Here is a 14,665-nt window from a genome sequence, read left to right as displayed (position 1 = left end):
GGATGGATAGGATAGAGGTGGAGAGACTCTTCCCGCTCAGAAAGGATAGTAGGACTAAGGGGCACAGCCTCAAGATAAAGGGGGGGCGGTTTAGAACAGAGTTGAGGAGGAACTTCTTCACTCAAAGGGTGGTGAATCTCTGGAATTCTCTGCCCGTTGAAGTGGTGGAGGCTACCTCGCTAAATATTTTTAAGACGCGGGTTGATGGGGTTTTGATAAGAGAGGGGATTAAGGGTTATGGGGAGAAGGCGGGAATGTGGAACTGAGCCAAGACAGATCAGCCATGATCTTACTGAATGGCGGGGCAGGCTCGAAGGGCTAGATGGCCTACTCCAGCTCCTATTTCTTATGTTCTTATGTTCTTAACTCTGGAATGCAGTCCAGACATCAGATACCAAACTGATGCATCTGTATAATTTACCAGTGCTTATAGAGTTCAACAATATCACCATCACCACCAAGAAGCAGCATTTACATAATGCAGTTAATGAAGCAGCACTTTACTGGGATAGGTGGGTGAATGAAGAATAGATAATACGGCCAAAGAAAACAACGCTGGGATATGCAGTCAACTTTTTGAACAGCTGAGTGGACTAGAGGTCCTGCAATTTTCTAGACCAACCAGCATGTTGTTTTTGTGACACATTCCTGTCTCTGGATCATTTCCAAAGTGGATAATTTGAGGCTGGGGTAAGGAGGGTGATGAATACCTGCCCGAAAATATCGGCTAGCCAATTAAAGCCTTTAAAGGCCAAACAAGGACATGTTGCAGATACTGCCTGTATTTAACCAATCCATAGTGGGACTCCCAGCTGTGGTTCAATACTGGTGATCAAGAGGGATGGTGTCCCAGTAGCAGACAGTTTAAGTCTTACCTTTATTTAAAGTGCTTCAGAGAGCACCTCCATCTTTGAAATGTTCTCTTCTGTCAACATTGGCAATCAGGCAATCGTCATGTCATAATTTGGCTTCCAGCCTTTGAAGCCCACTTTCTGTCTTTACATGGAGAACTAGCAAGTACCCTAACCACTAACTGGCCAGCCGGTCAAAAATCACATTGAGCCAGACACTGGCTGATGCACAGGGTTATCAAAGACAGGGTCCCAACCCCAGTACAAGAGTCCAATCTGTTTCAGAAATTTCAAGTAAAAAGGTATTTAAGACACTGATAAAACTACTAGCCCTAAAGAAATGACACCAGATCAGACTTACAGTCTAACAGGGGTAGTGTCTGCACAAAGACATGTATAATCGCAGTAAGATATTTAAACAAGTAAGGATTTGAACGAGTATTTCTGATTTAGATATCTATTTTGGATTTTAAAATGGATTTTTATGTAATCTGTACACTTTAGCCCAAGGCAGACTGCTTCAGAGCATGATAAGATAAAGACTGAGTGAGGTGAACCACACACTTTGGTACAATGAAACCACAGAACGTGTACATTTTTATCAGCATAAGTTATGGACAGTATGGGTTCCCAAAACTATGGTATGAATAGAGCTGTTCAATTTGTATTGATAAGACAGTGCTTCTCAGACATGGGAATATCAACTGTCTAACTCAACCATTGACATAATTGAGAGTTGTTGAGAACAGTACTTTTGAACTCTATAGCTAAGCGTCAGTGATTGCAAAACGACAGGGGAAAGAACCATCCAGATTCTACGGACCAATGAAATCCCACGATGTCAGAGGAAGGAATGTAATTGGTTAAGATATATGACAACTGTTAACAATGATTGGTTTGTACAAATGAAGACTGGTTCATAATTAATGGGAAGGCAGGAAAAGCAAATTTGTTTAATTGTCCTGTCTGATGTATTGTAAATTCAGAGTGGTATGGGAATGCTCAGGGCCTTCTCTTCAGAGAGGTGTTGGACTGCCCAATGCTATCTCTGCCAGCAACTGTTGGTCAAATAAATATATGTCTTTAACCAGGATACTGACTTCGCAAATCTTGTATTTGTTGAAGTTTTGACAAAAACTCAATCTCTGAAAAGACCCCACAACACAGCCCATGGTGGATCTCTGAGAGATGATCAAGTTTGATTGTAAAATTAGTTTTTGGAATGCTTCCTAAACAGTTGTGAGAGGGGTGATGGGCAACAGAGAGTAAAGGCAAAGCAACTATGTCACCATGGATGAGAGATTATGGCAAGTAGAGGAGTAATCCATGAGATGGCAGATTTAGAGGACAAAAGGATAAAGTTCATTTATTAGTCACTAGTAAGGCTTACATTAACTCTGCAATGAAGTTACTGTGAAATTCCCCTACTTGCTACACTCTGGCACCTGTTCAGGTCAATGCACCTAACTAGTATGGGAGAGGTGGGAGAGAAGCAAAGGTAAGTGGCTGAGATAGAGTGAGGCATGGCTCTGGAAGGATTGGAAAGAATATTTATGTTCCATATATGAAAAAAATGAACACACTAACACTCGTACATACTCTGAGACAAATTCTTATGCTGCATCGCTGCTTGTTATGCTTCATAGGGCTCAGCATTGCTGATTTAACTCCTTTACTCTTGCAATCAGCATACCTATTGCTGCACCAAATGCAACAGTTCTTCAAATATAATAAAAATTAATTCATTTAATCCTTATATTTATAGCTATACTTACATCTGTATCTGATGCAAAGCTGCTTCAGACATTCAGAATTATGAAGCTTAACTAAAACTACCTGTTTAGCATGCATATATGCTTCCTTCATAACAGACGACGCTTCAAAACACCATGAAATCAGCTCTCATCAATAAGCTCTTCTAAAAACGATCTTCAGTTTCATTACTAAAGACAGAATACTATCATACATGCTGAAGCAATTTCAAAACATTCTAATACTTAAGAAAACACATTTATAAAATACAAAGTCGTGAAGGAGAGTAGCTGTATGAGGGAATGTATGTAATTCCTTTCTTACCTTCCAATAATTTGTGCCCCCAGCAACAACTGTCCATTATGTCAAGGAAGAGAATTTCTCACCCTCCATTTATAAGAATTTTTATTTGTCTTCTATGCAAATTGCAATACTATTCCAACAAGTAAGGAAAAACATAAATGGCTAGGGAGATTTTCACTCCAGTGGGATAGGTAGAGTAATTTGCACCTCCCCTTAGCTCTGTTTAGAGCTATGAAGTAGGAAATTCACATCAGGTGACTTCTGTGAGTGTCTAGTGGGAGTCTCCTTCAGATTTAAGATGGAAATTAAAAACAGCAAAAGTCAGAACAGGTAAATTAAGCAAAGCAACTGATCTATCCCATGTGTGGGAAAAACGCAGGTTATTTTATGATAACCTGCAGAAAGAATAGGAACTTACTTTCTTCTGATGTATGCTCTGATAAAAGACAAAGAGATAAAGAATGAAACTGGTTTTTAAATTTTATTTGCAGTTTTAGCAGGTTAAATGTAGAGACAAGCTCCTGTTTACTGTTCTAACACTGGGCAATCGATAAATTTATTTTTCAGCTCCTTACATATAGCAGAAGCAAACATTTATTCTTTCTAAAAGTGTTCATGAATTTGCTATACCAAGTACACCAGGGAACCCTTTCCCCAATCAAGTTTAACACACATCAGAAAAAAACCTCCACTGCATCAATATTGGGTTTTCTCTTGACTCTCAGTACTTTCATCCAATGAAATGATAAGTATTTGTGAGCAGTTAAAGCTGTCATAATGTATTTCACTCTTTGTGATGGACCAGAAAATGAATATTTTTACTTAAAACAGTTTAGGCACAGCTAGTTTTAAGTCTCAGAAAAGAAGCAGAAGAAGTCAATGTATTATCCAGTAGCAGAAATCAGTGCCCGAATTTCCAAGTTCTAACAAACATAATGAGTTTAATTATGTTACACAACAACTGCTGATCATAATAATTTACACTGATATTGCACCTTTAATGCAGTAAAACATCCAAAGACGCTTAGAGAAAATGCTGAGGTGCCACATATCTAAAAACTAGGATCTTGTCCCTTTAGCCAAAATTGCACAGGGTTTCACATGTTAAGACTAAAAATTGTCTGCACTTTGCACAATCATCTCGTCAAATTATTACCGAGTATGACAAGTAGTCTTAGCAGATTTAAAATAGAGAAAAACACTGGCTATATAGCAGCCAAAAACGATTGTATGGAAAATTGGGATAAACTAAGGCATCTCCATATTCTGGAGTAACCTGGAACCATCTAATTAGCTGAGGACTATGAAACATCTGTATGAAGATGCATAGGAATGCAATGTGACAGTTTGAAAACTTCACAAGTGAGAAACCTGCAACTGTCAATCAGAGTCTGGGCAATCTATGTAAGCTGGGGAAAAGGGAGGAGAAAGGCTGACAATTGAAGCCAGAAGAAATTTTGAAGAGTCATACCATCCAACTCCTCCAAAAATCATAGAGTTGTACAACACAGAAGGAAGCCATTTAACCCATCATATCTGTCAGCTTTTAAAACAGTGTTTTCACTATTCCCTACTTAAACTTTAGGGGTTATATATTGTACTCCATATTTTATCTTGGATTGATAATTACCAGCTTTGTTATTACTAGAGAAAGTCAAGACATTGACGTCACTGCAAAATGTCAACAGAGAGAAAAAGTTTAAGAAACACGAATTCCATATAGTAAAGTCAAAATACCTTCTAAACTAGAATTTAGTGAGTGAATGACTTTAATTAGCTACTGTAGAACAGAATAAATGTGTTTACTGAGTAGAAAAGCATGAACACGGATGAGATATTCACAGCCCATGAATCCTTAATTCCTTCTCAGTGTCTGCTAAGTAGACTGTTTACCTCCATCAATATTACTTAGTCTCATGTGACCAGTATAGCAGCGGAAAGTCAGATATAATTTACATTTGATTACATTGTTGACAATTCAGAGGTAAGAATAAAAACTGCAAAGAATGTGCGAATAGGTTGGTTATCGTTGAAAAAACACCGCCTTGTCTGAAGAGTTACTTACACTAGAAATATTTGCCCGTTCTCTCTCGCTGCTGCTGTTTGATTTCAAATCCCTACAATCCCTACAAGAGGAGGCCATTCAGCCCATCGAGCCTGCACCAACAACAATCCCACTCAGGCCCTATCCCCATAACTCCATGTATTTACCCTGCATACCACCCTGACACTAAGCGGCAATTTAGCATGGCCGATCAACCAAACCCGCATATACTTGCAGCATGGGTGCAACTGGAGTACCCGGGGGAAACCCACACTGACTCAGGGAGAACATGCAAACTCCACACAGTCACGTGAGGCCAGAATTGAACCCGGGTCCCTGGTACTGTGAGGCAGCCATGCTAACCACTGTGCCACTGTGCCATCCTTTGTATTCTACATTTCCAGCATGCACAAAACTACCAATTTTGTTCTCATAATCTTTGCTTGCATTTTAGTTTATTCAAAATCTCTTGGAAATGGTTTCAACATCTTAAAGTCTAGCATTCTCATTTGTTTGCAATCTGAGTGCAGTTGTCCAAAAGAGCCCAAAACAATCAAAAACCAGTGTTTAAGTAACATGTGTGCGTAAGGTATCAACCAATTATGTTTGTCATCTCATTATTATACATAACAGTAATGGTGTCTTACTTGAAAGGCTACATTATGCCTTCCACCAACAATAGCCACTTAAAGTATGTACAATATACCATTAGCATAAAATTCAATAGAAAGAAAAAGCAATAATGCAACAGATGCGAATCAACCCCGTTTGCACCTCACTTTGTTTTCACTTTTACATGAGACCAGAAACGAAACGGAATTGTTTAAATGTTTATTAATACAGGGTGAGAGAAAACTGCTGAAATCCCTGTTCCCTTCTCAAGTGTCTGCAGTCAGTAACTTTTGGAAGGAAGTCGTGTACGTTTTCTAACCTCAGAGTATGTCAATAATCCATCAGCAAGCTTTTTGCAGGTTCAACTAAAGATGATTGTCCATGTACACACTCACCCAGAAATATCGCATATAACATTCACACACACAAACCTACTCAAGGGAAAGTACAGTTGAAGAGAATAGTGTACTTTTACAGGTTATGAGAAAATGGATAATTCATAATTTATATGATTGCCCTTCTGGGAATCACATATTGCAGGGCTGATGAAGAGACATCTTCATTCCTGATCGGCAGTTTAGGTGAATTCAACAGCCAAGGTCAAATACCAAAGTCATTTCAGAATTTTCCCGAAGTTATGGACTTTCTACAGGTCATAAAATTAGTTGTTTATAGTATCTCGTCTCATTACCATGAGGTCAATTTGCTGCATTGCCATGTTGAAAAGGAGCTGGCTTGGAGGCCTTGTAATATTATAGTCTTAAGGCATCAATGTTACAGCCCTTTCTACTACTGCAGCAGTACATTACTTTCTGCAGTCAAGATGTTAAATATTACAAAAGGGACAAACATGGCTGCCTTATCATATGATGCCTCACAATGGTGGTTCCTCTTTGAAACATAGCAGTCTCGGGTTGATTAGCATATTCTGGTTTAGCAAAGTTACAATGATCATTCAATTATGCATATGTCTCGATGGTTTCAGGAAATGTATAGTTCACGCCTTTTCATCTGGGATGTTCCCTTTTGTCTTTGTTAGACATGAGCAAGTTCTTGAAACATAGAACATAGAACACTACAGCACAAACAGGCCCTTCGGCTCACTAGTTGCGCCGATCACTTGTATACCTACTAAGCCGTAGACCTATCTATAACCCCCAATCCCATTAGATCCCATATGCTCATCCAGAAGTCTTTTAAAAGACCCCTGCAAGTTTGCCTCCACCACCACCGACGGCAGCCAATTCCATTCACTCACCACCCTCTGAGTGAAAAACTTACCCCTAACATCTCCTCTGTACTTGCTTCCCTGCACCTTAAATCTGTGTCCTCTCGTAGCGACCATTTCAGCCCTGGGAAATAGCCTCCGAGAATCCACCCTATCTATTCCTCTCAACATCTTATTAACCTCTATCAGGTCGCCTCTCAACCTTCGTCTCTCCAGGGAGAAGAGTCCCAGCTCCCTCAACCTATCTTCATAAGGCATGCCTCCCAATCCAGGCAACATCCTTGTAAATCTCCTCTGCACCCTTTCAAAAGCTTCCACGTCCTTCCTATAGTGAGGCGACCAGAACTGCACACAGTACTCCAAGTGGGGTCTGACAAGGGTCCTATAAAGTTGCAGCATTACCTCCCGACTCCTAAACTCAATCCCTCGATTAATGAAGGCCAGTACACCATACGCCTTCTTGACCACATCCTCCACCTGCGAGACCAATTTAAGAGTCCTATGGACCCGGACCCCAAGATCCCTCTGCTCTTCAACACAGCTAAGGCTCCTACCCTTGATATTGTATTCCCTCATCCCATTGGTCCTGCCAAAATGGACCACTACACATTTATCTGCGTTGAAGTCCATCTGCCACTTCTCCGCCCAGTCTTGCATCCTATCTACATCCCACTGCAACTTCTGACATCCCTCCAGACCATCCACAACACCATCAACAAGCCAGGTCATTTTCAGTGCTTGTCTTTGCAACACATTAGCTTGTTTTTAAAAATGACCAATTTCAAAGAGTCCACATTGAACTACTTTAGAATCAATTATTCAGGATAGAATTAGTAGTCACATGGAAAAATGCAAGTTGATTAGAAAAGGCCAGCGTGGATTTCAAAAAAGGGGAAATTGTGCTTACTTAGCTTGTCGAAGTTTTTTGAGGAGATAAGAGTTGGAGACTTTGAGGGTCAATGAGGATAATGCTGTTGATGTGGTGCACATGGACTTTCGAAGACATTTGATATAGTGCTACAAAACAGATGCAGAGATGTGTGAGGTGATGCATTTTGATAGAAAGAATATGGAGGGACAATATAAAACAAAGGGTAAAATTATGGAATGCAAAGGCAAAGCAACCTGGAGTATATGTGCTTAAGTCTTTAAGGGTGGCAGGTTAGATGGAGAGGGCAGCTAATAAAGCATATAATGTTCTGGGCTTTATTAACAGGGGCATAATGTACAAGAGCAAACAGGTTATGCTAAATTTATAAAAGACACTAGTTAGAACTCAGCTGGAGCATTGTGTATAGTTCTGCATGCCATGCTATAAAGAAGGATGTGAATGCATTGGAGAGAATGCAAAAGAGGTTTTAAAGAATGGTTTCAGGGATGAAAAACTTCAGTTATGAAGATAGATTGGAGAGATTGGTTCTGTTCTTCTTGGATAGAAGGAGGCTAAGAGGTGACTTCTTAGATATGTTCGACAAATCATGAAGATGCTGCATGGAATTGATGGTGAGAAATTGTTCCCACTCATAAAAGAATCAAGAATGAGAGGGCACAGATTTAAAGCGATTTGCAAAAGAGGAGACTGTGATGTGTGAAAAAACTTCTCACGAGTGGTTCAGGTCTGGGCTGAATTGCCTGGAAGTGTGGGAAATGCAGGTTCAAAAAGTTTATTTATTAGTCACAAGCAGTCTTACATAAGCGCTGCAATAAAGTTGCTGTGAAAATCCCCTAGTTGCCACACTCCAGCACCTATTCCAGCACACTGAAGGAGAATTTGGCATGGCCAATTCATCTAACCTGCATATCTTTGGACTGTGGGAGGACCTGGAGCACCCGGAGGAAACTCACACAGACACAGGGAGAATGTGCAAACTCCAAACAGACAGTGATCCAAGCTGGCACTGTGAGGCAGCAGTGCTAAGTACTGTGTTACCTTGCATTCAATTGAGGTAATCAAAAGAGTATGAGATGATTATTTGAATAAAATCAATCAGCAGGGATAACAGCAAAAGACAGAGAAATGGCATTAAGTCATGATTCTTGTTTGGAGACCCGGTGCAGAAACAATGAGCCAAATTGCCTCCTTTGCAGCATTATTACTCTGTTGTTCTGAGATAAAAAGAAAAGGAACAGAAAAAGCACATCTAGAAATGAGAAAAGTTTAATCCAAATGCAGTAATAAAGACAACAAAATAGTCAATAGGTCAGGCAGCATCTGTGGAGGGAAGCAAGAGTTCATCAGAACATTCTTAGTTAATTTATTTGCATCAATTTTTTAAAAAAACAAAAAAGCTAAAAGCAGGCAGAAGAACTAAGCAAATGTAGGCTATAAAATATGGATTCCTAACTCATAGCCATTTCTGCTTGAAGAATCTTTGTTCACTGCATCATATATGGTATCAAATCTGAAGAAGGATCTGACTATGTGCCATTCAGGTTTCACTCTATCAACACAGGACCAATGCACTTATCAAATCCTCTCAACATTCATCTTCTTCCACCTTCACTGATAAAAATCCATTTATATGCTGATGATGTTCTACTTGATGTTGCTGGCAGCATGACCTCTATCTCATGATGGGCTGATAATAATTAACTGTGTCTTTACTATCTCAGCAGAATAATTAATTGAGAAATGTCAGTGCTTCTGGATTTGATCAATTCTAATTTTCCACCTAATCTGCTTGTACAGCTCTGTCACGCCCGTTACACTTCACTAAGTATTAGTAGCTACTAATTTCTACAAGTTTACAATGACTGGTTATTTAAAACGAGTCTTTGCTTCCAGGTTTTGTTTAACCAGTTCCATTTCCCTTAACGTGTCAACAAATAATTACTCACAATTATGCCACATGTCATACATTAATGCTTTCAATCTTTTGTTTCATAATCATTCCCCTGATCCTAATTTCCCTGCATCCATACTACAACTTGAAAATACAATTCAGTTGTTCAACATGTATTAGTAATACATGTGCCAATTACAAGCTGTGCCTCATTGAGGCCAATTTTCTGTTTCTCCCAGATGTCTCAAAACTAGCAAGCCTAACATGAAAGGTAATGATCACCGCTAATACGAGATGAGGCCTTTACAGAAAGAGAGGGGTCCTTGTGCATGAGTTGCAAAAACCCAGCCTGCAGGTGCAGCAGGTGGTCAGGAAGGCGAATGGGATGCTGGCCTTCATAGCGAGGGGGATTGAATATAAAAGTAGGGAGGTCTTGCTGCAGCTGTATAGGGCATTGGTGAGGCCGCAGCTGGAGTACTGTGTGCAGTTTTGGGCGCCGCACCTGCGCAAGGATATTTTGGCCTTGGAGGGAGTGCAGAGGAGGTTTACTAGGCTGATACCGGAGTTGAGGGGGTTGAGCTATGAGGAGAGGCTGAATAAACTAGGCTTGTACTCGTTAGAGTTTAGAAGAATGAGGGGAGATCTCATTGAGACGTATAAGATGATGAATGGGATGGATAGGATAGAGGTGGAAAGACTCTTCCCGCTCAAAAAAGACAGTAGGACTAGGGGGCACAGCCTCAAGATAAAGGGGGGGCGGTTCAGAACGGAGTTGAGGAGGAACTTCTTCACTCAAAGGGTGGTGAATCTCTGGAATTCTCTGCCCGTTGAAGTGGTGGAGGCTGCCTCGCTAAATATTTTTAAGAAGCGGGTTGATGGGTTTTTGATAAGAGAGGGGATTAAGGGTTATGGGGAGAGGGCGGGAAAGTGGAACTGAGCCACGACAGATCAGCCATGATCTTATTGAATGGCGGGGCAGGCTCGAAGGGCCAGATGGCCTACTCCTGCTCCTATTTCTTATGTTCTTATGTTCTTATGTTCTTAAAATAAAGATCTCATAGAAACTTGTAAAATTCTAGCAGGGTTAGACAGGATAGGTTCAGAAAGTTCCCAATGGTGGGGGAATCCAGTACTAGGGGTCATAGTTTGAGGATAAGGGGTAAACCTTTTAGAACTGAGGTGAGGAGAAGTTTCTTCACCCAGAGGGTGATGAATGTGTGGAATTCACTATCTCAGAAAGTAACTGAGGTCAAAACATTATCTGATTTCAAGAAGAAATTCGATATAGGGCTTGGGGCTAAAGGGATCAGGGGATATGGGGTGATGGAGATCAGGAAATTGAATTCAATGATCAGTCATGATCAAAATGAATGGTGGAGCAGGCTCGAAGGGCCGAATGGCCTATTGCTGCATCTGGTTTCTATGTTTTTAAATTCACAGTCCCAGTACTTTGGTGATATACCACAAGTAATTTATCTCCCTAAATTGATGGAAGCTTGCTCTGCCACATCATAAAGTAAATAAAGACACAAATGCAGCAATTTATATGCTGCACATTACCAGCTAATCTTCCTATAATAAGTATGGGGCAGGGAGAAGGCAAAACGGGGAATTGCAAGTATTAATGGAAACACATGCTGGTACATTAAGTCACTTACAATCTTGAAGAACATTGCTGTTTTTCAAATACCTTTGCTGAGCATAAAATATTGTACAAGTCAGAATACTATGGGTTTGATTTTACCTACCTCATGGGCATATAAAATATAACAGGTCACCAGCCCACCATCTTCCCAAATGTACTTTATAATCTGTGCTACCAAGGAACTATCTCCCATAATACTCTAGTTGGGCAGCTGCCAAAATCATTGGCTTCCTTGACATATGCAAATAAATAATTAAAATTCAATTATGCTGATTGGCAAGCCTATTGATCATGTTCCCTCCATACCTCTCATAGTTCCCCATGCCTATGCTGTGCACCCTGCATGTATCTGATTGAGTCTTGTTAGGAAAAGAAAAGTGGTTTTGGGGCATTTGTATTGGTGGATATTGGAAATGGGTGGACTTTTGAGTAGGTTTAATTTGTGGTTTCTCGGTTCTCGCTGTAGTTCTGTTGTGCTTGGAGAAGGCTGTGGAGAGAAGAGTGAATGGATCAGCATGGTTGCTTGTAGTCTTGTAGGGTGGAGAAGCTTTGGGTAAGTGTGATTTCAGTTGGAGATAAGGAGTGAGAAGGAAGGCACATAGCTCTGCTAAAAGCAGCTGGTTTTAGAATGCTAAAGAGGAAACATCTCTCTCAGCCTTGCTAGAAGAAGAAACATACTATGGAGCAATGGTCAAGAAAACAAATGCTGGAAACCTAAAGTCCAGCTACTTAGAAAAACTAGAGAAATGAAGTGATATTTCCAAAAAATGTGGAGTTAACATAACAGGGGAAACTGAGAACCAGAACAGATTACTGTGCAGTAAAGTCACAGGAGTTGAAAAGGTATCGGATTGTGAGAGGCCATAAAGACATCTGCAGTGGTGCTAATGTTTGTGAGAAATTACTGCAGTTTGGAGATATTTTTGAAATAATTGTGAAAATCAGTGATTGAACCTCAGAGTTTGTGTAAAAGCCTTAAAGGCAAAGGAATCCAAAAGGGGTTGATGTAAATCTTAGATTATATCCACTGGTAAAAGTAGAGCTGAAGCTCTGTTCAAAAGAGTCATTTGAAAAAGGTGGACTGGATTTCGCAGTGCAAACTGTTAATGGAAAGCACTATTGCGAACAAAGATTTTAAAGTGTATTTTTGAGAGTGGAGTTTGGAAACTCTCACATGACAACTATCTGGGGGTGGGGGGGGATGACTCTGTTCCTCCATGTCTTATAAAAGGAAAGGAAATGTTACAGTCTTTTGAGCCAAGGTTCCATTTTAAGACCTGCTATCCAATTATAACACCAACTGGGATTGTAACAATCTACTGAAATCCCTTTTTCTAACCTACACTAGATGTCCTGGCAATCAAAGCAGCCCAAGGGCAGGTGGTCACTATTGTTGCTGAAGGATTTTTTTTCATTTTAGACTATAAGGCCATAAGACTTAGGAGTTCATAAGACTTAACGATTAAAAATCTGTTCATCTCAGCTTTGAACATACATAACTACCCCACCTCTACAGCCTACAGATTCACGATTTTCTGAGAGAATAAATTCCTCCTCATCTCTGTTTTAAATAGGTAATTTGATATTCTGAGATTATGCCCTCTGATCCTAGACTCTCCCACAAGACATCCCAGCATCTACCCTGTCAAGCCACTGAGAATCCTAAATGTCTAATAATTTTATCTCTCATTCTTCTAAACTCCAATGAGTACAGGCCCAACCTACTTAATGTCTCTTCATAAGAAAATCCCTCTATACCTGGCATCAACCTTGTGAACCTTCTCTGGAATGCTTCCAATACCAGTATATCTTTCCTTAAAAAAGGGGACAAACCTGCTCAGTTTTCTAGGTATGATCTAACTAGTATCTTGTACAATTTTAGCAAAACTTCCATAATTTTATATTCCATTCACTTTGAACCAAAGGCCAAAATTCCATTTGCCTTTCCTATCATCTGCTGAACTTGCATGCTAGCATTTTGTGATTTATGCATATGGACATCCAAATCTCTCTCTGTGCTGCAGGTTTCTGCAGTCTTCTCCATTTTAATAATATTTAGTTCCTTTATTCTTCCTACCAAACTGCATAAATTTACAGAATCCTACATTATATTCCATTTGCCAAGTTTTTGCCCAAACACTTCACCTGTCTAAATCCCTCCAAAGGCTCTTTGGGCAGGATTTTACGGCTTTGCTCGGGACCAAGACTGGAAATTGCCAGCCGAGGTCAGAGATTTCCATTGTCAGACCCTCACCCACTCCAGTTCTGTGGCAGGTGAGATGGTAGAATTCTGGCCTTTGTGTCATCCTCACCACTTGCTTTCCCATCTAGTTCTGTGTCATCCACAACCTTGGCAACAGTACATTCACTTCCTTAATCCAAGTCATTAATATACATTGTAAATAATTGTGGTCCCAACTCTTAACAAGATTCTAGACATTTAAATTATTTTAAATTAATAAATGAGAGATTCCAATCATTGCAGGAAAACACAACTTACAGGGTAGCATCTAACTATTGAAACTAAAAGAACAACATTTTCATACTTCAAAACCTAGAAAGAATTTCAGCAGCTGATGTCTGTTTGTTTTTTATTCCCCTCAGTGATTGGGACTCATCCATGGTTTGTATCTCCTCTGACAGGCTATGGACTGTATTTACTTAAAGGGGCCTGACTCCACAAAATTTTCAAGCGAGGGAATTAAAATGCCCACAGGCACAGGAACCTATATGGGCAAATGCGTTGTAGGTGGGAAATCTACTTGTACCTGCGAAAATAACTGGGAATCGGATTGGAGTCAGGAATCTTGAAATTAGGTTCCACCCACCATTTCTCAAGGGCTCCTGAGTTGTTCCAACACAAGTAAAATCCAGCCTTTATGTAGCAATTGCTGTCTGTTTATGCCCATTTTTGGAATGATTTTTTACAAAGGCATTTCAGAGTTTTTAATTATATTTTTAAAAATCTACTAGTTCTAAATAATTTAAAATATTTAGATGAAAATGTATAAAATGCTAAGTCAGCAGAAAATTAAATTTCACAGTGGACATTCTGAAAAATAATCCACCTGAAAAATGCTGAACAAATAAATCTATCTTCAAAGCAACATTGGTTATTTAGCATTGCCTCATTGTAACTGGTTTTTACCCTATCACACATGAATGTTTCCAGTATTGAAAGGTTTCTAATAAATTATTCTTCTTCACAAGCAGACTTACTACATTGAAAGATGCAGCAATTTGCAGAGGGGGCTAATGTTTAAGCAGTGATCTCTGAATTCAGTATGCAGAATATCATTGTAAGATACAAGGCAAAGTGTTAATAGATTGAAAAGAGCTGGTTTGAAATAAAGTATAGCTTTTCAATCCACATGTGTGTTGCAATCATTTTTAATTGCAAGAGGTTAAAAATATGTGAATTGAATCCATGCAGGACACTGTGAGCAC

The 14,665-nt window shown here is 39.7% G+C and overlaps 1 protein-coding gene across 4 annotated transcripts in view; it reads right to left on the bottom strand.

The window, feature by feature from the left end:
• chn2 (chimerin 2) overlaps positions 1 to 14,665 on the bottom strand; it is a 504,281-nt gene that overhangs the window by 171,887 nt on the left and 317,729 nt on the right. Inside the window, exon 1 of one of the 4 annotated variants that reach the window (XM_080206012.1) lies at positions 2,928 to 3,005. The exons of the other annotated variants lie outside the window; for them this stretch is intronic. Coding sequence (XP_080062138.1) covers positions 2,928 to 2,964 — 37 coding nt within the window. The 5' untranslated portion in view covers positions 2,965 to 3,005. Of the gene's footprint in view, positions 1 to 2,927; positions 3,006 to 14,665 lie in introns of those variants that run through there. 4 annotated transcript variants of the gene reach the window in all.

This window comes from Carcharhinus amblyrhynchos, chromosome 2 (genome assembly GCF_965287045.1).
Source record: "Carcharhinus amblyrhynchos chromosome 2, sCarAmb.v2.hapA, whole genome shotgun sequence".
Classification (NCBI taxonomy): domain Eukaryota; kingdom Metazoa; phylum Chordata; class Chondrichthyes; order Carcharhiniformes; family Carcharhinidae; genus Carcharhinus; species Carcharhinus amblyrhynchos.
This window is presented reverse-complemented; position numbering and strand designations above follow the sequence as displayed.